This window comes from Anopheles stephensi, chromosome 2 (genome assembly GCF_013141755.1).
Source record: "Anopheles stephensi strain Indian chromosome 2, UCI_ANSTEP_V1.0, whole genome shotgun sequence".
NCBI classification, from domain to species: domain Eukaryota; kingdom Metazoa; phylum Arthropoda; class Insecta; order Diptera; family Culicidae; genus Anopheles; species Anopheles stephensi.
Genome location: NC_050202.1, coordinates 26,578,777 through 26,604,259, shown reverse-complemented (window position 1 = coordinate 26,604,259; position 25,483 = coordinate 26,578,777). Strand labels below are relative to the sequence as shown.

Genomic DNA, 25,483 nt, shown 5'->3' with positions numbered 1-25,483 from the left:
ACGAATGCGACTGCACGGGGTCGGTGTCTCTTGCTGCAACCAGATGGCGCATATTTCTTCTATCCGGTTGCAGTGTTGCAGTCACGCCAGCAAGACGAGCACCACATGCGAGTGTGCATGGCAAGAATATGCATTGACGCGTGTGTCGAGTGAGCCAATTGACCACATGGAACATTGACCGATTCGTAGGTTGTTTATGTTTTTTTCGTTATTTCTATTGCAATCTATTGGAAATTCGAAATAGAGTGGTTGAATAACAGTTTCTCGAAGAAAAATGTTGTGTTTTGCTATGCTTTCAAAAAGTGCTTCAAATTTTTAGCTCCAGATCTATAGCACAGACGCATACTAACCCTATAATCTGTTCTGGTCTTACTATCGTCCGAAATTGGAGCCTCTTTATACATGGGAAAGCCTATCTTTGGGAAAGCCTATCTACAGATTGGGTTGTATTGGCTTATTCTAGTGATGTGGCGGATAGGGTTCTCATCTCCAAGTCGTGCTCAGGAATTTCCTTCCTTCCTTCCTTGACAGTACAACCTCGAAAGATCTCGCCCTGCCATTTTTGGCTTTCTGTGAATTAAGTTTACCAGTAGCAAACCGGTAAACCAGACCAGACGGAGAGCCGGTCTGGATGGGATTTGAACCCTGCCACTGGACCGCCGAGTGAAGACTGGTTGTCACTGTCACCTGGGCCACCGAATCGCCCCAATTTTCAGGAATTTGGCTTGTATTTATTTAATATCTTCATCTCTAAACATACGATGCCAGGGTTTGGTGCGAACTCAAGTCTCTTTGGCAGAACTTTAAATATATCAAAGAGCGTTTATTCCATCAGCGGATATTCCAACTCTAAGTCTTGAGTGGCTAAACCTTCTTGTTCAAGGTATTTCCATTCATATTTGTTAACTATATTAGTTTCTTGTCCATGGGTTATTTGATGGGAAGATTCTTATCATTAGACATTGATTGGCTAGCCTGTACCTCAGGAAATATTTCTTGAAGTTCGTGATCCAGTGCAATGGTGGCTTGGTAAGCTGTTTTTTTCGTACCAGCTCGTTGACGACATGCTTAACTCGCATTTAAAATATGTCTTCAACAATTTTACACTTCTTTTCAAGAATTCGTATTCGACCACAATATCTCCTGAACAAGCTGTCATGCTTCTCAACGATCATATTTGGTGTTATTGTAGTACATTAGACATTCGTAGTGACGCTGTTGCACCCATTCGTAAAGCAGTTTGACGCATGATTGAGGTTTGCTCTATTTGACAGAGATTTAAGAGAAAGACATCATGATCATGATAGAAAAAAATGTACAGATCAACGGCAATGCAAGAACCCAAAGTAATATCACATTTATAGGATCGCCATCCCTCTCCAAAAACCTATGACCCTTGCAATATTGATCCCAACAAACACTGCCTCTCCCAGCAAGATACACTCCCGTCAGCCGTCTCACATCACAGGACTATCAGCAGTACAAGCCTATTTATGCATATTCATAGCCCAATCGATCCTCTCCTCCCGTCCCGTCCTTCCCAACTCCCGCCGAGCGTAAAAGCGTGAGCACGTTCAATTTGCATTTGAATTTCTATTACCTACAAATATTCACCACAAATCGATCTGACCGAGCGGCATTGGAAACGAAACTGTTTGCTGCCGTTGCTTCTCTCAAGCATGATTTTAAACGCACGTTTGCCGTTACACTTGCGATTATGTTTCGAATATTTTTATATCCCCTACCCTGCCGCATCTACCTACCACACCCAACCATCCCAGGACGCTCCAATCAAAGGCTTTCATCTTGGCACGCAATGCCAAAGCACGAACACACACACAACCACCGTACGTCTGGTGTACCAACGATAGCAAATGGACGAATTAAGATATAAATCTTTCGCAAAAATCGAATCCAAAATCAGAACAGATCACGCTTTGCGAGTGTACCGTACCACACACTCTCGAATGTCGCGTGTGCTCGTGTAGCGAGGTGGAGACTTGAATAACTTTATCCCCTATTCGGTGCCGTTCCAATGTTGCTCAAACAAGACTGGCGGTTGGGTGCTTAAGACGGGCCGGGGTACACTCGTCGGAGGCTTGCCACCGGCATCGATGTGTAGATGGAAATTATCTGATCATACAACGAGGAAATGGTCAACCGTTGCAGCTTGTTGTCGTCGGCGCTGTCAAATCGTGAGCCTGTTTAACGAAAAATGTAGGCCACGAACGCTGAATGGGCGGGTGGCGGTGAGCGTTTTGTTTATGATGTCTTCATTTGCAGCTTTATGCCAACCATGACGTCAATCTTGAAAGGTGATAATAACAATGATCGCTTGGTTTTAGGAAAACATATACAAAAAATTTAATAATTTTTATTGAATATCGATAAAATAAAATTCTGAAAGTAATAAAAAATTAAAAATATTTTAAAAGGAAGAAAATAAAACATACATTTAATGTAAAACACACTTATGCATACAAAGGTTAAAAATAAATGATAAAAAAATCATTCAATAGTACTATAAAAAAACTAGAGCAAATTGTCAAATTTGATAATGAAGTCAATCACAAAACATGAGCAAGAGGATGAAAATAAATTATTAACAATCTTAACTTATACTTAAACATCTTCACAATTTAAGTTACTATAACAAATATCAAAAGCAGCCATAAAACTCCAGCTATGAAATAAATCACAAAAGAGCATAATAATAATATAAAAGCCAGGATAGAGGGAAGGATATGCGAAATTTATACGTCGAAAAGATTTCGCCTCTTCGAGCTGAAATCTCGGACAGATTTCGCTTCTCTCTTTGTCATTTGCTATGTGTTGCAATGGTAGTTTACGGTTGTGTGCTCTAAACAACGCGAGATGATTTTGACGATAAAGTTTTGCCAATCCCCCCTTTTGAACCGAAATCTTTTTGGCATCTCGCATCATGTCCTGGCTTTAACATTAATTTAACCCAAAAAAAAATCTAAAATTCTGACATACAGTGTTTCTCAGTTGATAATATAAACCCATCGATCCTGCTTGTAAGATCTTTACATGTAATGGTAAATAAAGCTAGTGGTCTTGGCAACGGTTTCAGATGACAGGGGAATCTTTTTTCTTTCATTGTAATGGTGTCAGATGATATTGTAATTGAAGCCGATAATATTGTACACGATCTTCCAGTGCTCGGGTTTATACACATCCCACGTTTATACCTGTAGGTTACGCACTAATTCCAGCGTTTAATATCATCGGCTTGAATAACGATATCATCTGCTAACTTCATAATATAAAGTAATTGCTTAGCCAGTCAGCTGAAACCATTCATTTTGTCAACTAGCTTCGTTAACCATTTCATCTAAGGAGCCTAAGAAAAAAGATCGACGCTTTTATATTATCAACTGACCCCTTCAAATCTAAAATCCACAAAGACAAAATGCAGATGAAATGGAATAAAATAAAACACTAAAAAATAATTCCTAATTAGAAGAAAACCTGAATAGGTAAAATAGTAAACAAAAAAAGATAAACCCAAGCAAAAATATCAAAGTTGGTCAAATGGCTTATTTTTATCAAATAGATAAATAAATAATAAAAGCGTTAGACGAAATCAAAAGCATCAACTCTCACTTGAAGATAAAAGTTTCAGTAAAAAAACACAATAAGAAATCGCGAAAAAAAAGCATAACAACTAATATGTTTTAATAAAACTTAAAGTCATACCCCAAACGCACCACCTCTTCACCTATCCCCTCCTCTCCCTTACTTCCCCCGATCCACGATAACAAGGCACGCAGTTTTGATTGGTACAACCACCCACGGCCTAATCTAATCACCTGTCATGTAAGACACCGCAAACCAAAGCCATGAGGAAAAAAATGGAAAGTAATCGACCAATAGCCTCTTTTGCACACACAAAAAAAACTATCGGTCGCTGCAAACGCTCGCCCCACACGATTAATGCGTCAGGACAGGAAAGTTGTTGTGAAATGTTAAACATTTTCTTAATTTCACCACAAAGCAATTTTTGAGCCAGTTGCTGTTTTTAAAATTCCGTCAACGGAATTCGCTACCACCGTGGAAGGAAACTGCGGAAAACCAAACCGACCCTGTACGCGGTCAGCGCATCCTCATACTGTTGACTGGTTTCCCGACCGATTTGTTTTCGAACGTTGGCATAATTATAATCGGGGCAACGATTTTATTTTTCGCGGTAACGATTTCGTATTTGATAGCAGTTTTAATTCAATACTCGAACATCTCTAACTCTCGGTCGATGAACGACAAGAAAGTGCATCAGCAAAACGGCAACCCTCCATCAACCTTTAAGACATCAGCCCAACTCCAGCCCCGGTGAAAGATCGGGTAGTCTCGAGGGGGAGCTCGTGAACTCGCGGCTAATTAATTAACTTTTTAATATCTTCAACTTTTGCTCCCAGTGCGGATGACGAAGCCAATGCACCCGCGGCAAAACAATAGTGCCACCAGCCGGTGCGTGGGTTGGCACAGTGGTTGAAACAATGGAACCGTCTCTGGTGGTAGTAGCTCTGTATGCTGTTGCGTGTCATCGGGCACAACAAAAAAAAAACCCACCCTGCCGATCCGTTCAACCGTACTCTTTACCCCGATATCGTCGATGAACTTTTGCAGAAAGTTCACTTTCATCGCGGTGACGGGAGATTGCCGGGAGAAAATCTCCAACGGCTTCACATCGTAGGCGGCGCACCAGAAATTAAACAAGATTGTTGCGATATTAACAAGCTTCGTTAGTGACGCGCCTTTAGAACTAGGGCCCAACAGCTCCAACAACTCGATCAGAATTAATAGCGAAAACATCTAGCGCTTCTAGATCACCTCTGGATCGTTTTCAATTCTCGCACCCTGCGTCCCGGGACCAACACAATATTCTGCCACAGGGTTCTAGCGTCTAGAACGGTTGTTTTATGATTGAGTAAACTCATCAAAACGGACCGCGCCCGTTAGCTTGCCGATCATTTCCTTCCTAAGCCTGATGATGCCCTCCCTCAGGCTCTCGCAGACAACGCTGATTGCTCGTAAAAGGAAGATTTAAATCGAAAACTGAAATACTTTGCCACTTTTCTTCCACGCTTCGTTTTTTCTTTCGTATCATCTAGGTTAGAGACATAAAGCTTCTCAGAAATTCTGCATTGAAAACTGAAACACGGCACGCAATTTTACACCCCACAAAGCGTCATAAAACACTTACAGTTCCGTCCCAAAGGCTTGAGAGGCTAGGAATTTTCCATTCCGGTTTTTGGTGGTACAGACAAATAAAACCGGTTTTAATATTTTAACGACATTACGGTATCTTGTCTGCGCAAATATTGGATTCTTAAGAGTAGCTAAACTTTTCAAACAGGCGACTGCTCTTAAACCATTTGAGTAGGGTTCGTACTCGCATTTTGTGAAGAAATGTAATTGATCGCCTTTGAAGATCACCTCTCAAAAGAAAAACTTTTCCGGGTTTGTGCACTCATTATAAGTTGCATAAATTTCATATTTCAATATTAAACCTTGGGAAAACAGTTCATCCTTAACCGTACTACGGCCGGTAGTTGATGGTGGCAGCGCAATCCACTCTCGAATGCTTTGATTCAATTAATTCATATTTTCTGCTTTGTTGGAACTGCAACGTGAATGAATAGCCGAGTAGTTGGTGTCGGCAGCCATCAACTTTGATTTGATGAACCATAAGCCGCTTCTTTACCTTACACTTTCACTTTCACGCTCATTGTAGCTGGATAATGCACGCCTAACAATTCCGGAGCAATACCCGCTGACTACCGTGATGGGTTACAGTTTTTATCTAGATCAGCAATAAAGTGTTTTGATAGCCCCCTTAGGAAATGATATCCCGGGAGTACTTATACCCGCTAGTACCTTTTGACCTATTCTTGTCTCGGGTACTTCTGCCTATTCAACCTCCGCATTATCAGATTCTCAACACAACCGATTGACACACATTTCCTTATCCGACCGATCGACCCACCCGAATTAAAACCGACGACCGAGACTCACAACTTCTGACAACTTCACAGTCGCTGCCTTTTGAGGAGAAAAAAATCGTATGACATATCTAAGACCTGGGAAAACATCTTCCCGGTGGCCAATTCCTGCCATTCTGAAGACTGGTGGGCGGTGTCTGATTGCACAGTCCGCGTGCATTAGCAATTTTCTCCGGAAGTTCCAAATTCCGTTAATGATGCAACAATGGGCTGAGAACTTCTGCCTGGGAGTTGGTAGTCCGAATGGCCGGCGGGTGGCTGAGAAATCACGGTCCGGGCTAACCGGTCGACAAAACATTGCGGCCCCGTCGCTCAGTACACGTACCGAAAATTTTGGACAGCGAACTAGATTCCAATTATTCTAACGGCGTCCGTTAGCGATGGCCCGGATTTTTTTTTTTTTTTTGCGGTGACTCTTTTGTGAGCATGTCTTGCGGGATAAGACTCGGTAGAGATGCGCTCCATTTCATGTTGGGGGGGGGGGGGGGGGGAGGGCTCTAACATTTCCACCCATGAGTGCCAAATGAAAAATAGGTTAATCAGTAATTACCGATGATGAAACCGGCGTCTGATGATTGATGAGAGGCTTTTTGGGAGGGAGCAATTGAGCTTTTTACAACCGTCACTGTTTTGTGACGTACTGCCGTACTGCTGCCGCTCATGATGATGACGCTTCGGTGGTTGATAATGAATGAATGAAGCGGTGATGTAAGTGGTTGGTTGGGCAGTTTGTTTAAGCTCACTGGCTGGATGCGCTTGTTTCTAATCTAGAGCAATCCATTTGGTCACGCGTAATTATGGGTGTGTAGTTCGGTGATGTTTGGATTGCCGAATGGCATGGTTTTGTTACCGAGAAGAACTCCAATTTCGGAAGACATCACTGAGGATCGCTGGATGTTTACTCAAAATCTCCCCAAATCTCTTCAAGACTTAAAGTGAGAGGTTTTAAAAATTCACAAACCCTCCATTTCCTTTTCCTCGAGCTAGTTAAGACATTATAAATAAACAAATGAAAGCTCTCTAAACGCTAATTTGCAAAAACATTCGTTTTAATTCACGGTCCGTTCGAAACGCGTACTCCATTTCATCATCCACATTTAGCAAACGCTAATGGGATGCAACGCTAATTTTCGATCAATAAAAGTAAAACCGGTAGCCACACGCGCCGTCCGTAAATGGGTTTGCTTTCTCATCTTCGCCCGAACGGCAACCATCTGTCGATCCAAATTTAAATACTCCAAAACAAAACTCCTTCGCCCCGTTCGGCACGGCACCGTTGGGTTAAAGTTCGTCCCAGCACGCACGCAAGTCTGCTCCCCAAAGAGGAGGTCTCCGAGATCGCTCCGAGATGTCGCGGAAAATCCGCTCACGATCTTTCTTCGCCAACTTTAAGCGTGGGGGTGAGAAAAAAAAGCAAGTGGAAAACGCCCGGTCCCCGGTGGTAACGGTGACTATCACCACGGCTAGAGAGAGAGAGAGAGAGAGAGAGAGAAGAGCCCCTGGGAGTGCGGGAAAACCGGGCCCATACTAAGAGAGCATAGTGGCATGCTGCGAGAGCATAAACAAACACACCAACGAGCCAGCCAGCCCGCCAATAGCCTCCGGTTGTGGCTGCAGCAATTTATTACAATTTTACCCTTTTTCCAGTTCGGTTGTGGCTTCGAACGTGGTTAGACGTCCGTGTGTTTTAGGCTCGTAGCCTCGGGGCAGACTTGGGCATGGTTAAACCATGCTTGACAGTGATTGAGTCATTCGCTGACGAGCAAGTGTGGAAGAGCGCTGTGACTTGGGAGCTCGTGCGCACAGTGAAGCAGAGTGATCAGCACGGTTCGGATTGTTATACGCCAATCGAATCCGCCAAGTAAAAACAAGGAAGAGCTGTATCAGTGCATTACGTGAACTTGGACGACCTCGTGGAAATTACGCCCCTAAAAAGCTTCCACACACATCGCTCATCCGAGACGACCACTTCCTGCGGATGCCGAACTGATCGATCGCTGTAGTCGCATTCTCTAGTGATACGGGCTGAATCTCGGTACGTCGCGGGTAGTATACGTATCGGTTACGTGACGCCTTCGACACAGTAATGCGCTCCAGCAACACTCCAGCGCGCACAGTGGGCAAGTGTGAATGATAATTACGCGCGTTACGCGCAGCTAGCGAGCCGGCCTCACTACGAAAGAAATATGCTGGCCGATGCTGGTGAAGGAAATCAAATTTTAATCACCTTCGGCACTAAAGGCGAGCGTGCGCGTGCGGGCAGTGTGAGGCGAAATCAGGTGTGATTTAAACTAAGACCCGCAGTGTGACCGCCGTTGTTCGCCATCGGCTGTGAAAAGTTAATTTTGAAATCAGTTTTCCACTTTTGCCAAGAAGCAAAGAGAGAGAAAGAGTGTGTGTGTGTGAGTGAGACACGACGAGGAGTTTCGTGGGTGCAAGAAACGATTTTTCGGTGATGGTGCAAGCCTTTTGAAGAACCTCTAATCGATCGTGAAACGATCTTGCGCTTTTAAAAGGAATCAGTGTATAGCGACTTCAGGGTGTGTCTGAGTTCCTGAGCGTGCTGGCCAAAGTCATTCCCAGTTGGCCTGTTTTACAAAGCATAGTGATCGAAGGGCTAGTAGACCAGCTTTCCAGGTGGAATATTCAAAACGGGACCGTGTTGGAGGTGTTGATCGTTGTATGTTAATCTTGACACACCGACCATAAACAGCTCACAGTTCCTCACAGCCAGATTAAAGTGGGCATCGGCTCTGAACAATGTCGGCAGCCGTGGGTTATAACACCTTAGGCTTCGAACCGATGCGGCACGATTGATCAGCAATAGTGTCACACAGTGATCGTACCAAGGGAGCAAGGGAGGTTAACGACACACCAAACCCCCCGCAATGTCCACGTGCGCAAAGTCTGCATGGCGTAATCTACCTCACCGAAGCGGAAGGACTTAATTGAAGAGCTTACGTATTCTTTCCGTCCGTCCGCTCGCGGGGCTCTCTCGCCCGACGCTGTGCCGTCCGATCGCGTACGGACTTCGGGGATCGATCAGCCTCGCACAATAGCCACCCCGCCCAGACACCCTTAGCTTCCGGTGGTCTACGGAGTCGGCCACGACGGTTGATTGAAGCATAATGAGTGTTGAGTGAAGTGTGTTTGCGTGATTTGTAGCGTGCCACCGGGGTTTTGCTGTCAGCGCTACATAATCCTGGGCAAAGAATTAGAAGTACTGAGTGAAGAATTTCTGCCTGCTCGTGTGCATGTGCAGAGCGTGTAGGTGCGTCGCGGTATGGTATGGTCAGCATCAAATGTCAATTAGTTTTCGCCTCAGCACACCATAACTAACCGGCCCAAAAAGGGAAGGAAAAACCTGCCCCTCCATGTTCTACGGTTCAGTGACGAGTTTACGATTCCGCTACGTGCTGTGTGTGTGTGTGTGTGATCCTAGAATGCTCATGCGTGACGTGTGAATCAAAAGCCAAACCACCAAACAAAGCTCCGAAACCATAACGCAGCATCGTGGTTTTCCCTTGTTTTTGTGAGTGTGTTTGTGTCTGGGCTCGCAGAACGAAAGTGAACGTAACGAGATACATCCGATCCGGGCTCGGATGTCGTTGGTGACGGTACCTTAAGTTGCAAGTGTCAGTGTTTCCCAGACTCCTGGGGGGAGCATCGTTCACACTGTGGCAGACGTCAGAACGTTCAACCTGCCGCTAATTGGATTCTGTGTGAGCGGACTTCTGAGCCAGCGGTCTCTGGAGGTCCTCTTGAGTGACGGTTCGCAACGGATGTGTGCCTTTTTCGGTACGTCATTGATTTCTGGTACCTCACCGTAGCAGACTCTGGCTGGCTGGGTAAGAGCTGTGAAACAAAACGGTAGGACAAACAAACGAGATCGAGTTCTAGTTGTCTATTCTGGGTAGCCTCTCCCGCCCCAGGGGTACATCAGATACAACCCCAATTCGGGACTCCACCGATGAGATGTTCTAACAAGATCTGTCAGCCTGCTGCACGGTCGGAGTTGGATTCGATACGCTCTTTTCGGCAATCTAATCCCAAACCGCGCAACCGTAACTTCAGTGTGTTGGGATCTCCCAACCTTTGGGTTCCCTAGGTCCGTGGTGACTGTCTGGGCACGGTGTGGTTCCTTGTCTTTTCCAATGTTTTGCTTTTAATTTGTTTCGCCATTCCAAATCAATTACTAATTAATTGACATTCTTTGTAGCTATAAAATCGCCATAACCATAACCGGTAAAGCCACACCGTTGCATAAGACGCGCGCCACCGCATACACACAAATAGCACCCACTCTGGCGCGTTAATCTGCATCATTGCCAATTTAATTCGTTCCATAAAGCCCAATAAAAAAAACCAAAATTGGTAACAAATTGCTTTGCACAATCGAAACAAACAAATGATTTATTAACTGATTTGCGGCTCGTTATCGTTATGCCGATTGGGTCCGAGACGGCTAATCTGCCGCTTCATTTCCGGACACCTAACCAACCAACCGCTGGCTCTCAGCTCGCACGGTGTTGTTCAATAAAATACATCCCAATCCGGCCGATGTTGGTGCCTCGCACGGAAAATGGCCCGCGGCAAACTAATTCACCATCTGGCTGGTGCCCGTTTGGTGGTGTCGACGGCTGGAAATACATGTTGCTTGTCTGCCCACTGCTAACGCAGCTGTGTCTTAAAGAGAGAAAGAGTGTGTGTGTTCTGTAGAAAATAAACAGCAAACTCCGTAAACAACCGTTCAAATACCGTACGGTATCAATAAATTGGCCCTGGCTGCTGGCTGACGAATTGGTTTGCTAATTTGACAAGCCTAGCTAGACAGAGCGAGTGCGAATTGAATAACATGACTCTCGGTTGTGTAGCACCGGGTCGTTTCGGGAACTACATTTGCTGCCAGCTGCCGCTGTCCGATAATGACACCAGAAGATACTCCATTTACTGCCTATTTATCAACCGGCCAATGGCTATTGACACAGCGTCAAGCATTAACAGCAGCCCTAGATGGAAAAAAAATCAATAAAACCCTCTCAGTCTCTTCCCAAAAGTGCATGAAATGGACACTCGTGGATTTCATCCCGCGTCGGAAATAGTCTCGGCTTCAATTAAGTGTAACAAATAGTATAATTTTCAGCGAACCCTCCCCACTCCCCCCTCTCCCCACAGTTGCTCATGTTCCGCTCGCCGGACCAAGCGGATTGCTTAATCCACACTGGCACAGATTGGCTAACGATTGTCGGGCTGAAACCCAACGAGTGGCCTTCGAGCCCTCAAATCCAAAAGGCCCCCGCTTGATTCACCCCCGCCGTCTCCCGAAAAACCCACCGAGCCTTTTGATCTATCCACACTCCTGATGTTGCCAGGATTAGGGGCGCTGATCGTCTGATTTTTTTCTTGTCTGTACGACACAATTGTTAAACCGACGAAATCGCTTTTGTTGCTTGTTTGTTGTTGCCGGTTTCTGCATGTCATGAAAGTGGGGTGCGAGAGTAACCCCCTGCTTCATGTTCCGACAGTGTCCAACATTGGACATCCCTTTTGAAAAGCACACTCAACGAAATAACTAGCTTCGCGAGGTATAATCATAAATCGCCCTCGCTGTACCCTGCGGTCCGGGTCTTCGGGACGCGAGACCAAACAACAACAAAAAACTGGAGTACAAAGCTAGAGGCTTGCTCCGGGCTGAATTAGCTACCGTGCTACACAAATACGCTTGCCCCTCCAGCAAACGCTAGGGATCTGCACCCTTCCAACTTGGAGTACTGGCGGGCTAGCTGAGCCCTGGCCACATCGATGTTGTGTGCGAGGGCCCCGACACTCTTCAACACCATTCCAATCTTCAGTGCGCGCAGTATGTCATGCGATCGTGAGGCTCAATTCCGTAGAATCGAAACATTCATGCTGACTTTTATTACACTCCAGCACTGGCACCTTTTTTTATTTCATACGAGCACTCACTTCCAGCCGTACTTCTCGTACGCGACTCCCAAACCTATTCAAGATCTCGGCACGATTGGCTCCGGCCAGCCCGTACTGCAAGTACTGTGCGAATACAACACACAGCGCGAGACAGGCTGTGCCGTTGATTTTGCAAAAGGAAATGCACATGTGCTCTCCAGAGCTGGGGCTAATGTAACCGCGCCTGGTACCGCTGTCTCGGCGCACGTCAATATAAGGAATCCCTGGACGGTATCGCTGGCAGAGCCCTAATGAAGCGATATCGGACCCCATACGCACATGTGACAGGGCGTGCTCTGCCCATAACGGGCGGTGAGGTTTGGAACGGGGACGGGGAGGCTAGTGGACGGTACGGAAAATCAAAACTTATGGCACTATTAGTTTCAATTAGGCGACCCGCTCGCGTACGCGTAATAAACGCGCCAAATGGTTCACGCTCAGTCATCGCCCACAGTCTAAATGGCGAACCTTCGCGGCTCAGGACGTCAGAGTCGCGTCTTAAAGGGCGTGAGGTAGGAGAGAGGAAGAAGGGCAGAATATTTACAACTGCTGCCTGTCTAGCTGGTCCCTTGTACCGGGGTGGTGTAGTGCGCATGTAACTGCTGTTTTCGGTGCACTAATTTGTAGCTGCACTAAGTACCCCTAGGAGGGGTACGCTAAAGGAGACAGCCAGTCAGTGGCGACGTAGTACGTAGCTTTCTAGTTTGTTAGGTGATTTTTATCTTCACATCTTACGATCGATATGCACACAGACACCACATGACCAGAGGGATAACGATATTACGAAACGTTTCTACATAATGATGATGATGCATCGATAGGATAGGCTTCTTGGTTGACGCTAGAACTAACCGCAGCTATCACATTAAGGAGATTGCGATCAATCCTTAGGAAATCCTCAGTATGTCCACGCTTTGTTAGTTTTCGCAAGAAGAAGAAACAATTGCACATTAGAATTTATGTTACTGCGGCGTGCGTAGTTGCCAACAAAATGGTTGGTAATGCCTTGCTGCTGCCATCTGGATGATCGAGTGTCAACGATTTCGATGCAGCTGGCTGGTTGCGAGTAGCGTCGTCGGTTGCACTAATTAAGAAATAGCGATCGTATCGCGAGCGCTTTGGTCTGGTTCGATGAGGTCCAATCTAGGTACGCACACGTGCGATCCATCTGTTTATAGAATAAATTTAATGAAATAAATTTTAAAGTAAGAACCAACCATATTTCTCAAATACGATATGGACCACCACCAATAGCATTCGCTTGTCATATGTCCTAATCCTGTCATACGTCTATCGGCGCAGTAAGTCTTGTCTATTACCTTGTCTCGAACTTCCAATCACCACCTGGCAACACCTGCGCACTAGAACTAGCTAATAAAATAGTACAAAATATTACCTACGAAATGTTGCGCTTATCGAAACAATCGAGTCATGCATGCAGAGCCTGTATCGGAACAGGCTCAGCCTACCGACGACCTGGTTACTACAGACCACTGTTGAACAATTCCCTAATGTCGTTTGAAACTGCCCGTGCAGTGTAGGATTTCGGAACCCCAGCCTTTGAGGAAGGAAAAGTGGGGGGCCTAACGCTGACCAAACTCAAGCACAGCCACGTGCTATTGAGAAACATTTCTTACTGTGGGGGTTTTTGCATTTGCATCCCCACTCAGTGACACTGGAAGGGAACTCGTTCGTTCGTTCGTTCGTTCGTTTGTATTGTTTCACCCGCCCAGACAGTATGTCTTCCGCAGGTCCTACGGTGTGCACCACTGCCCCAACGCTCCCCCTATCATTAACGCCCCTTTTCTCTTGTTTTATATGTTTTCCTATTCTCGTGCAAAAACAAACCACCCCGTCCGGCTCTCTAGATCGCACAACACAGCAGATCTCATAAACAACGCCCCGATCATAACGCAAACCCTCGAGCCAGCCTCATGCAATACCTGTCGGCGGCGTCCGGCAGTCCGGTTACCGCCACCGGTAAGGTCGAGAAACTGCACAAATCAATCCGGTGGCTTGTGGTAGAGCGCATGCTCCAGCTCTGAACCGGTGTTCTCTTCCCGGCGTAGCCGAACCCACTGCTTAGGGTTCGACCCACCACCCCGAGATGATTTGTACGGACGACTGCACCTGCAGCCTGTGCAGAGAACTGCGTGGATACAAGCTGAAAGTGAAACCGACCAAAGCGACCGATCAGCGCCCGTACGCAGATGCCGGAAGTCACCAGCAGCAGCAGCAGCAGCAGTCGAAGTATTGCAAGAACTCCAAACTAACGCGTAACGATAACTTCATCCTCCGACGACGCACCTCCAACGAGTACCAACGATCGCCGGACGGACGGCAGGGATCTTTGAGCGTGCTGCCAACGGGTGACGACTGTACGTACGATCCCGATCCTGGGTACGCCCAACCATCCCAGCCACAGCAGCAAGCCCACCGGGACTCTCGCTACGGCCAGATGCAAAGCAATCGGATGAAGAAGGCCCAAAGCTACAATGAAATACCGAGCGTAGGTAACGGTGCTGGCCGTGCCCGGTATCACCCGGCCGCACTAGCCTCCAAGATGATCAAGAGCACTAACAACCTGACGGAAGAGGATGATTACTACAGCTATCTACCACCGTCACCGCCACCACCGGTCACCGGCGGTGGCCCTGCGATGAAGAACAAAATCGAAAAGCAGAAAGATCACAAAGTGATCATCTACTTCGGTGACTCGATCGCGCACCGGAAAAGCGACAAGACACGTCCAGCACCGCCGCCACCTTCGGGCACTCCGCCACCACCGAAGGTGCACGAGCTGAACGTTTTCCACGCGCAGCGACTGTGCGAAGAAACGGCAGAAATGTTGCAACAGCGCGAAGGTGGAAGCAGCAGTGCCGGAAGTAGCCATTGTGGTGGCATCGCAACCCGCCCGACCGTGCGGGACGCGCTGGAGAAGAAGGCTGAGCCTGCGAATGGTAAACCCGGCAAGGAGTTCATGCTGCAGCTTAAGTCCGTGCTGGAGGAGAAGAATCGTGGCGGTGGTACCGCGTCCAGCGAATCGCAACCATCGTCGAGCGGCGTAACAGTGCCGATCGGTGCAGTGGTGGAGTCCCCTGCCATTGGGCCGGAGGAACCGCGACGTCCGAGCTTAGAGCCAAAGCCCAAGCGACCGCACACGCAGGTGGTGGAGATACGGCGCGTCGATAAGACGGTGGCAACCGATGAGGCAACGGACACTTCGCTGCCGTCATTTGTCGAGAGCGTCATTAACGGTGTCATCAACATCAAGATCGAGGAAAGCTTCAAGGTTGCCACGGATATTGTGCAGGCCGTGTTTGAGGATCCGGGACCGGACGGTGGTACCGAGTACGGGTACGACGATGACGATGTGGGCGATCCATTCGACTGGAGCTTCGTGCAGAACTGGAGAGCACGGTATAACCCGCGCTATGCGCTACTACACTATATTATCTTTTTTATATATTATCTTTTTTACTCATAGAACTTATTCTTGGGATCAGAGTTTTTGTAGCGAAATACAGGCGCCAAACTGAACATGACATCATGGCCGACAATATTTCGTTTAGAGTTCCATTACTAAAATGTTTCCCTTCTTCTTACTCTACTCCTTCACAGACCTTCCGGTACGAACGGGCAGGTAAGCTCGCCGCCTAACACGTCCAGCAACCAGAGCAGCATCGGTCTCGCCAACAACCCGACCCACAATGGGTCCAGCGCCGTCAGTGGCGGAGGCAGCGGAAGCAACTACCCGGCCAGTCCGAACGGACTCTCGCCTGGGAACCATTACATAGCATCGTCGAATCCGGTTGCGTCCCCGGGTGCACGCATCCAGAGTCCAGCAATCGCAACGCCGGCACCGAGAGTTTCCAAGGAAATCGCACTCCGTCCAGCCAATGGGAACGGAGATATGCGTAACTTTAGCTTATCGCCAGTCAACCAACAGGCGGGTGCTGGGGGACAGCAAAGCACGGAAAGCAACCAACAGAACTCCCAGCCGAACGATAACAGCAGAAAGTTCCACCAGCTTTCCGGACAGCAGGGTGCTGCTGGGGGACAACACACGCAACAGCATCAGCTTGTGCACCATCAGCATCATTCACAGCAGCAATCGCAACATCAACAGCATCTCCAACAGCAGCAGCAGCAGCAGCAACACCATCTACAGCAATCCGGACCACACCGTTCCGTGTCCGGCCCGACAAAGCTTACCGTGCAAAGCTCGCCGGTAAAGGCTCAACCGGCAATGGTAAGCGCAGGACTGGATAAATCACCGGTCAGTTCCTCCGGTAACGGTGGCTCGGCTGCTAACGACCCGAACAGCAAACGCACCGTCAACGGAAACGTAATCAGTAGCGTTACCACGATCAACGAGCAGCTCAACTCGGCCAGCAATAGCTCGAGCAGCGGTAGCAGTAGTGTAAGCCACCTGAAGCAACACTTCTCCCAGAGTCATCATGCGGTACCGACGTCGTACCACCATCAGGGAGCTTCTTCCAGCACGCCGAACGGTGTTGGTGGTGGACCTGGAGCAGCACAACAGTCCGGTGCCCATCTGGCCAGCCCCGTGTCGAAAGGTGCACCACCGCTCGGCATTACCCGAACGCATCATCACACCGGAACGCACGATTTTCGTGGTCTACAGCGTGTCAACGAATGTCACAGCTCTTCGGATGAGAACCGATCGTCCGGGCATGCTAGCATGTCGGACACCGGGCACGGCAGTAGCTCACCCGGTGGAGGTAATCGTACCGGCGGCCCACTAGGACCACTGCCCGAGGATCGTCTAGCGGCCGGTGTTACCAATCGGAGTGCACGTTCGCGAGCTAGCTCGAACCATTCGCGCTCGAGACACAGGGCCACACCGGCCAAAATCCCGTGGGCGGGCGGTGGACTCGAGGACATCAAGATGGCCATCCAGCAGCTTACGATGCGCTCGCATACGTCCACCTCGACGTACAGCAGCCTGAGTGCGGGTTCGGAAAGCTCAGAGCCGGTACGGCGCCTCGGCCGGTATAGTTCGCTCGAGACGGTCAACACGAACGTGACCAGCGCGGATGAGTTCGTGTGGGTTGATTCGCACAATCGGCTGGTGGAACTGCAACATCCACCCTGGAGTCAGCACTGTGTACTGCGCGTCATCCGGACCGGCCGTTGTCGGGAGTACGCTGAGCGTGTATCGGTGGAAGCTGTCCCACGGTTAGGGTACCTGCTACAGCGTGCCTTGGTGCGTGTGGCCCGCGAAGTACAACGACTGTCGGGAAGCTTAGGCCTTTGCTCCAAGCATGAGGTGGCCGGTGCGTTTAAGATCGTTCTTTCGCCTGCTTTGTCGGATTCCTGCATCAAGGCGTGTTTGAGGGCCGCGGCCATGTTTGCGGTGCCGGGCGATAGTGCGCTGAAGCAGAGCAAATCGGCACGTGCTGGATTGCAGTTGCCGGTAGGGCGATTCCATCGCTGGATGGCCGATGCACGGTTGGGACGCTTCGTGCACGAGTACGCTGCGGTGTATCTGTGTGCCGGGTTGGAAAATCTACTCGAAGAGATATTCCTCCAGTGTCTGCCGACCGATCCCGGGGCGGCATTGACAGCGACCGGACTGGAGCATGCCATTGCCGGGTCGGGAGACCTTTGGGGACTGTTACAACCGTACGCTCATCTGAACGCGGGACGAGTTGCATCCGGTGCGCTCACGATGCCCCGCTGGGCTAGCCAGTCATCGATCAACTCGGGTGCCGTTGGTTCTAGCGCTCTTGAGCCGTGCCTGCTGACGACCTGTGTGGGAAGCTTGAACGAGTTAAAGGATCTGGTCGGACGGGCGCAGCAACGCAGTCAGCACATTCCCATCTCACAGACGGCGTTCCGCGTGCTGTTCTACTTTATGCGATGCTCCCAGCTCGAGCACAACGATGTCGGTGCGGCCACAAACGGTGCGGTCAACAACATACAGGAACTGTGCTACGAGCGGGCGTACGTTGTGTTGCCACCGTTGGTCGAATGGCTTCGGGTGTCGTCCGCTCATGCCGAGTACCGGCATGCACTGCTTATCGATAAGGATGACATAATGCAGGCCGCCCGGTTACTGCTGCCCGGTGTCGACTGTCCACCCCGGTTGATCGCATCGGAGGAAGAGCTACCGTCCAAGAGGACTGCACTTTCGGGCACGCATAGCATCAGCTCGTCGAACCATTCCGGACAGACGCAACCGCTGCATGGTTCGCTCACGTCGAACTCGTCCACGTCCACGACGGGAAGCATTGTAAGTATTTTTATTGCCTTAAGAGTTGTTCAATACAATCTAATGTCCGTCCCCGTACAATTACTACAGGAGGATTCGAGCGAATGTGGACGGCGCGCAACGTATGCCTTGGCCTTCCGGCTAATGCTAACCGGGCGCCCAGAGCTGCTGATCCAAGCACTCTCCCTCGTACCACCGACGACACGCTACGACACACTGAACCATCAAGGAATGACCGCGCTCATGATAGCTGCCGTGCGCAACGATGAAACGGCACTGCAAACGCTGCTGGATGCCGGAGCCGATCCAAACATCGAAGTGCCCGCCTCCGGCCATCCCAACTGTCCGGCGATCCATCCGGAAACGCAACACTGGACCGCCATCACGTTTGCGGCATGTAAGGGCAACTATCAAGCATTACGCATCCTGCTCGATCGTGGTGCCCATGTCGAAGGTGGCGCACGGCTCAGCGAAGACAAGTGTACGCTAACGCCGCTACAGGTAGCGAGCGGTTCGGGTATTGTGGAGGTTGTGGCCCTGCTGCTTGCCCACGGTGCCCATGCTTTCCTCTCGACACAGCAGAAGGATCTGCTGTGCTTCTCGGGCACAGCACAGCGAGGATGCTACAGGTAAGGCAAAGACTTCGATCGAAACGATCTGTAGAAGTATGGATACTAACTTCTCTCTCTCTCTCTCGCTCTCTCTTGTAATGGCTTAATCTAGTGCTATCTCGGTGTCGGCCGCCCATGGACAGCGTGTAACGTTGAGGAAGCTTTTGTCCCACCCGTTGGCACCGGGCAGCAGGGAGGTGTTATCGCTCGAGGAGATGCTTGCGGAAGGCGACGGTGGAAACACACGGACCCAGCTCGACCGTCAGCCGGAGGCCCCACCAACACTGAACAAAACCCAAATCAAAAGTCTTCAAGAGGCCATGTATCATAGTGCTGAAAATAATCATTTAGGTATGCTTGGACAAGGTGAATCAAGTACTGGGACAGAAGTAACTGAGAGTCGTTTCATTACAGATATTACCATCGAGCTGAGAGCGCTAGGTGTACCGTGGACACTGCACTGCTGGATGCACGCACTGGCAGCGGCTCACGAGCTGCGCCTCGATGCTGTCATCGATCAGCTGCTGCAAGATTTTCTGCAAGTCTGTCCCGACGACTACAGCCAGCAGTTTGTGACCGAATGTTTACCATTGTTGTTTAACATTTTCCGCTACAGCAAGGTAAGGCGGGATAAGGCGGTAACGCCATAACACATTCGCAATTCCACCATCATTAAAATTGGTTCAACTTGTTTGCAGAAGGAAGGCACTACGCTGCTGTTGGCCGACATCTTCAGCACCTGTTTCGGCTGGGAACCGATCAAACCGATCAAGGAGCCCGTCCTGCAGCCCTCGAACGGATCGCGCATCGATCCCAAGTTCGTAAACAACCCAGAACTGAGCGATGTCACATTCCGGTAAGTTGAGCTGCGTTAAGCGCAACAAAGCTCCCCAAGCGTTCCGCTAACGAAAGCTTTTTGTTTGCCTACCTTCACTACCTCAGAGTGGAAAATCGCATCTTTTACGGGCACAAAATCGTTCTCGTCACCGCATCTCCGCGTCTGCAGAGTATGTTGAGCTCGAAGCTGAACGAAGGCACCGGCACACCGACCGTGCAGATCAACGACATTCGGTACCATATATTCGAGGTAGGTGCTCGGAAGACTTGGGATTCCATGTGGGGCTTGGAAGTAATAGTATTCTTTTCGCATTCTAGTTGGTGATGCAGTTCCTGTACAGTGGAGGATGCAGTGCCCTCGATGTTGCAGCCGGCGATGTGCTGGAGTTGATGGCAGCGGCCAGTTTCTTCCAGCTGGAAGGTCTTTTGCGGTACACCGAAGCACGTTGCGCAGAGATGATCGACATCGACAATGTCGTCGCCATGTACATACACGCGAAGGTAAGTTAAGCGGGTTGAGGACTTAACCGGGACAAAAATTGGGACATACAATTTAATTTCACATTTTGTGTCTTACTCTTTCCGCAGGTCTATAATGCGCAAAAGCTGATGGAATACTGTCAGGGATTCTTGCTGCAGAACATGGTCGCACTGCTGACTTATGACGATTCGGTAAAGCGATTGCTGTTTGCGAAGAAAATCCCCAACCATGACGTGCTGACCGGTTTGCTGACCACGCTGCAGGCTCGCATTAAGGCACGTCGTAACAGTAGCTCTGCGTCCGCGACCGGCGCCGGCAGCAATAGTGTCGCCCCGGTAAACGGTCCTACCACACCCAATGCAGGGCAAGCTAATCGCCCGTCCGCCAACGGGAAGTCCTCGAAGTAGACGCGTACACTGTAGTGCACCATTGTTTGTTTTACTTTTTTTTGTGTAACATGTAATCTTACTATTCATCACCAACATCAGCACGATCGGGTTCGGCTCCTAATCCTCCCGAGCCAAGCCATTGCACTGATACGAGCAGCAACAAATATAGAATATACCTTATACCTTAGCTCCAAACAGTACCACGATGTTAGAGGCGCCTGTTATTTTGGAGCAACCGCCTGGGAGTGGCGATGTTTGTAATCGTAACATAACGTGTACATTACTATGCTATATACGATAGTTAGAATACTACTCTACGCGCAAAGGATAGCTTATCTACGTCCTACGGCAACGAAACTGACACGGATGACAAAGCAATAGTAATACTGTACTACTTTACGGGAAATATACATAAAGCTAAACACACCTACGAGACTGTTGCATTATCTTTGCTGCTTTAGGAAAGAAAGAAATAAAGCTAAAATGTTAAAATGGTAGATAAACTAACGTTGCGATCAGCGTAAAAATTTAGATGAACGTGAAAGCACAACGGTCAATTCATATGCTCAAAATAATTCAAACTGCAGTAAAAAGACATCGAGGAACAGACAGCAGCCATTGAAGAAGTCAAGGGCAGGTTATATACAGATCCGTACGTAATGATAACTTGATGTAAACATAGGGTAACATTTGTAAACAACGCATTCGATTTGTAATGCAGAACGGGTTTTCAGAGTTGTCCTGTACAAGAGAACGTAGAACCTATTTTTCCAAACGTATCTGATACTAAGATATTGCTGTAGAAACCTTTTTTTACTACCGTAAAGTCCTCTTGGTCGTCTACATGGATAGGAAAGTGATGGCGTTGATGCGTCCGCCAGAACAGCCGGGATAATGGATTGGCAGACGAAGGCGCTGGACCGTGAGCGGTGTCGAGGATTGTTGCAGCAAGCCAAGACCTCGGAGGGAGTGTTTGCCAAGGATAAGATATAAACATTGTTTGGAGATTCTAAGCTTGTTTTAGATCATGGTTCTGCTTCGCTTTTAATACCGCTGTAGTCTTATCATTCAACGATTTCTTGTGATCTCTTCATCTCACAAGTTGAGTTCTGATGCGAGCGGCAGCCTCACAAATGGCGATCCATTGGTCATCTGTTGGTCAATTTATCAAGGATATTGTGAAAGCAAATGCTGCGTCTACCACCATCACACGATCCTTCTCAGTAATTTGAAGTAGGTGAATCAAGCAAAGAGGTTGGAATTAATTGGTCATATCCATCAGCTCGGTTATAACTGCATCAAGTTCAATAACATCTTCCCATTTCGACAAAAAAACAAAAACTGAAATTGAAGACAAATTCATGAACAAGTCCAATGACATAAATAAAGACATTCGAATAGACTTCAAACTGTTACCAAATAGCCATACTAAGCCGCTTATTCCATCCATATTCGGTAGCCAAGACGAATGATAGAATGTTCTTCACGGTCTCAATAGAAGCTGAAAATGTATATTCACGATGACCATAACTGAGATGCCGTTAAGCTGCGTTACAGCTATTTGGAACCTGGTGGCTCTATTTTTGTTATATGGTTTCTTTATTTCCTAAGTCATCAGTATAAATGCCCAGCCGGGAAGCAAGATATTCAGAGAGTTTTTCATCCGCCTGATGCCATGGACATGATAACGGAACCTCGCCCCAATAAAATGCGACCAGTTTCAATTAAGAGATAGGGAATGGGTAAATTTATTTATCCCCGCTAAACATACTTCAGCTCGCTGGGATTCTGGTAGTGCTCGCTCTCCTCATCATCAACTGCATTCGGATGTATGTACGTGTATGTGTGAGGATCGGAGAGGAAAACTGTCCCTTGTGGTCACTTACAAAAGTACAGTTCACGAGATTCAAACATTAACCGGTACACGCTAATACCCAGTGAGGAGGCGTTATAGATGTAATCGTATCCACTGTATTGAAGTTATTGTTGAACGTTCGAAACCACCGTCCGTTTGGTATGTATATTGGATGCTACTAACCACGGTGACCAAACGGTCACCACTGTGTACGCGTGTGCCGTTTGCGCATACGCACAAGGAATAATTACTGTCCCTAGCCGATCACCGATCGCGTTCGCTCTTAACTAGATGTCTAGGTTAACTTCCAAAATGTGAACAGAATTGTGATAATATTAATAATAATAATAATAATTATAGCATCTTAGATGGTTGTACAGCGAGTGGGGGGGGGGGGAAACACTTTAAAAACATCATACGCCCCAAAGAAGAAAGATCGCTAGAGACAACAATCGCAATTGATAAAATTGATCGAACCGCTGCACATGAATGGTGGATGGTTTAAAAATAGGCAAAAAAACGAGCTCTCTCTCTCACGAAGAAAGAGGGCTTCTTAGCTCTTCAGCTTCGACACAATAATGCCGGTCACTACGAGCCCCAGTATCACAGCGACGATCAGCAATATCAACACCTTGCGCCGGTATCGGTTCTGATACTCGGCCGCCTTTACCAGCTCTTCTGCGCCGCTCTCCACGTTGTCCACCGTCCGGCCGATCGAGTTTTCTATTGTGTCTACAAAATGAAAAGATGGGAAATCAGTAGGATGACAAGGGATTGAATGGACCGCCACCTCACCAATCACTTCACTCTGCTGGGACGTGAGATTGCTTAGCTCCCGCATGATATGGTTCACGTCGAGCACGTTCGCCTCAATCTCCCGGAACCGTTGCTCCCGCTCGAGCAGCATATCCTGCTCGAACTGTAAGCTCTGCTGAAGCTGCTTCTGCTTCTGCAGCTCCTGTTGCTGTTCGGCCGTGCCAGGTATGCCGGAGGACCCTTCGGCAGCGAGCAGATCGTCCGCCTGGGATGCGTTCACCAGAAACACCTGCTTCATCTTGGCCGCTATACTCTATTTTCGAACGTGAAAAGGGATGGCCGCGTTAATTTCGACTCTAATGCATTAAACCGGCAGGAAAAACTCACCTGTTGGCTTTTGGAGTAGAACTGAACCACTTGCTTAAAGTCGGACGTCAGTTTCTCGACCTGCAACTTTTGCTGCTTGTCGCCACCGCGCACAACCACCGTTAACCGTTGGAGGTCTTTGGTGGTTGTGGCGATCCGCTGATTGGTGCCCGTTTGAATATCATTACTGCCAAAAAAAAAGAAAGAAATATTTTGGCATCCAAAACTCTCTTCCCGTCCATCGGTGCTTACATTTTATCCCTCAGCGATTGATTGTCCTTCGCCGTACCGATCGTACGGTTTGCCTTCTCCAGAAACTGCCAGCTCTGCTTCACGAAGATCGTGTTCGCCGCAATCGATTCGCTCAGGGAGATGAACTCGGTCGGGCTAAACCCGCCAAAGTTCCCGTCCGAGGTGGTGCCTGCCGTGGTGCTGCTCATCGCACCGTAATCCCGTTGACCGATACCGCGTGGTAATCCGAGTCCCTCTCTTGACATGGTACGCCTGTGTGTGCACGGTGCACTGTTGTTTTTGGGGGGAAAGATACAGAGGGCATTAGATGCTTCTGCATCGGGAAGGGATTTGACGAGGACAAACGTAAAGCTGTGAACCACTAGTATCACTACTACTGCTAAGCAAGCTATATATAAGAACCTGAACCAGATAGTTTCCGCTGCTGTCTTCTCGGACGTTCAGAATACGCCTCTATTCCTTCTCCTTCCGGTTGTGTTCCACGGTGCGAGCAAAATCGAAAGTGAACGGATTATAAAAGTGAGATAAGCGCGTCGAAACAAAAAATTGTCCCCAACAACAACAGTAAGCTGAACGATGATGGTGATGCTGCTGCTGCTGCTGCTGCTGCTGCTGGTGACTAATTCCGACAACAGTCGCGAGAGCACAGAACGACGGATGGATTATGATGCTTATCAAAATTTGAGCACACACAAAGTTCTGGGTGAATTCTACGGCGCTGCTTGTCACGATTATCATGAGAGTATGCCAGCGGACTGAGGCATAGAAAAAAAATCTCCTTTTTATGATGGAATGGACGCTTGTCCAAAAGGTACGGACAAGGAAGCCTTATGGGTGGTGCGTTCCCTGGGTTTTTTCACCCCTTGCTTGATTCAGCCTCTTCCTTATTCGATCCCCGTAGTGATTCCCATTCCTGCCCTCCTCTCTTCGATGCAATCAGAACTTACCACACTTCGGGTGTCCCCAACCGGTCGAGCGTTGCCCAACGGGATGGTTCTTAATGGGTTGTAGGTTGTATTTGTCTATCCGTATTTTAGCCACTGGACAGGATTTAGCTTACAGCCTAAGGAACTATTCCGTTCGTGCGATAAACTACGCAAAATAAAGAACCTGCTGCTTCGAGGTCAGCTCGTGACAGATACACAACACAACGAAACCAACGTTGACAGGTCGGTTGAGCATCCCTGGCTGAGTCATCTGTTCGGGTGCAGCTGTTGTGTTGTTTTGTGTTGGTGCATCACAATGGTATCGCCGCATGCGATCCACGGGTTTTTCTCATGTTTTTGGAAATATTTGCTTTCCGATTGCAATTCGTTTTAAGTGGAAAATTTTGGATTATTTATGCCTTTTTACATAAAGGGTGTTTGTATGAGTTTATTTTAAACCGACAAATGGCATTTTATTATATGTCACAACATCGAGACACGAATGGCGCAAACTTCCTATGCGCAAGGCTGTGTTATAAATGTACATTTTAAGGTGAGCTGCAAGATTTCCAACCAAAAACAAATGCAACAGACCTTATAAATCTCTTCCGGAAGTCATCTTCTGTCTCTGTGGAACCTCACACAAGCGGTAAGACCTGCGAAAATTACTCACTACACCTTTCGGCCCATCGCATATTCATGCGTTGACCTCAAAATTTTCCAAACCAACCCAAAACTGAAGTAGTGAAAATTTTAGAAAAAAAGCTTACCCACAACGTCCA

General features: G+C 48.2%; 2 protein-coding genes across 3 annotated transcripts; one reads left to right on the top strand and one right to left on the bottom strand.

The window, feature by feature from the left end:
* Positions 1–7,642: 7,642 nt before the first annotated feature.
* LOC118505957 lies at positions 7,643–20,976 on the top strand. The gene is made up of 10 exons (XM_036042491.1): positions 7,643–9,821; positions 13,859–15,410; positions 15,612–18,249; positions 18,319–18,857; positions 18,952–19,190; positions 19,254–19,459; positions 19,538–19,695; positions 19,782–19,926; positions 19,995–20,177; positions 20,265–20,976. Exons 2-10 carry the CDS (start codon positions 14,098–14,100, stop codon positions 20,562–20,564), a joined length of 5,721 nt encoding a protein of 1,906 aa, XP_035898384.1. The 5' UTR covers positions 7,643–9,821; positions 13,859–14,097; the 3' UTR covers positions 20,565–20,976.
* A 1,294-nt stretch (positions 20,977–22,270) lies between these two features.
* On the bottom strand, positions 22,271–24,965 carry LOC118505956 (syntaxin-7). Of its 2 annotated transcripts, XM_036042490.1 has the most exons (6): positions 24,723–24,965; positions 24,178–24,240; positions 23,776–24,045; positions 23,545–23,710; positions 23,197–23,470; positions 22,271–23,133 (listed from the first exon to the last, which is right to left on the bottom strand). In XM_036042490.1, the coding sequence occupies exons 3-6, from the start codon at positions 24,018–24,020 to the stop codon at positions 22,955–22,957; spliced, it is 864 nt and encodes a 287-aa protein (XP_035898383.1). In that variant the 5' UTR covers positions 24,021–24,045; positions 24,178–24,240; positions 24,723–24,965; the 3' UTR covers positions 22,271–22,954. The 2 variants fall into 2 exon arrangements, with proteins under 2 accessions (XP_035898383.1, XP_035898382.1); XM_036042489.1 differs by lacking the exon at positions 24,178–24,240.
* Positions 24,966–25,483: the final 518 nt, after the last annotated feature.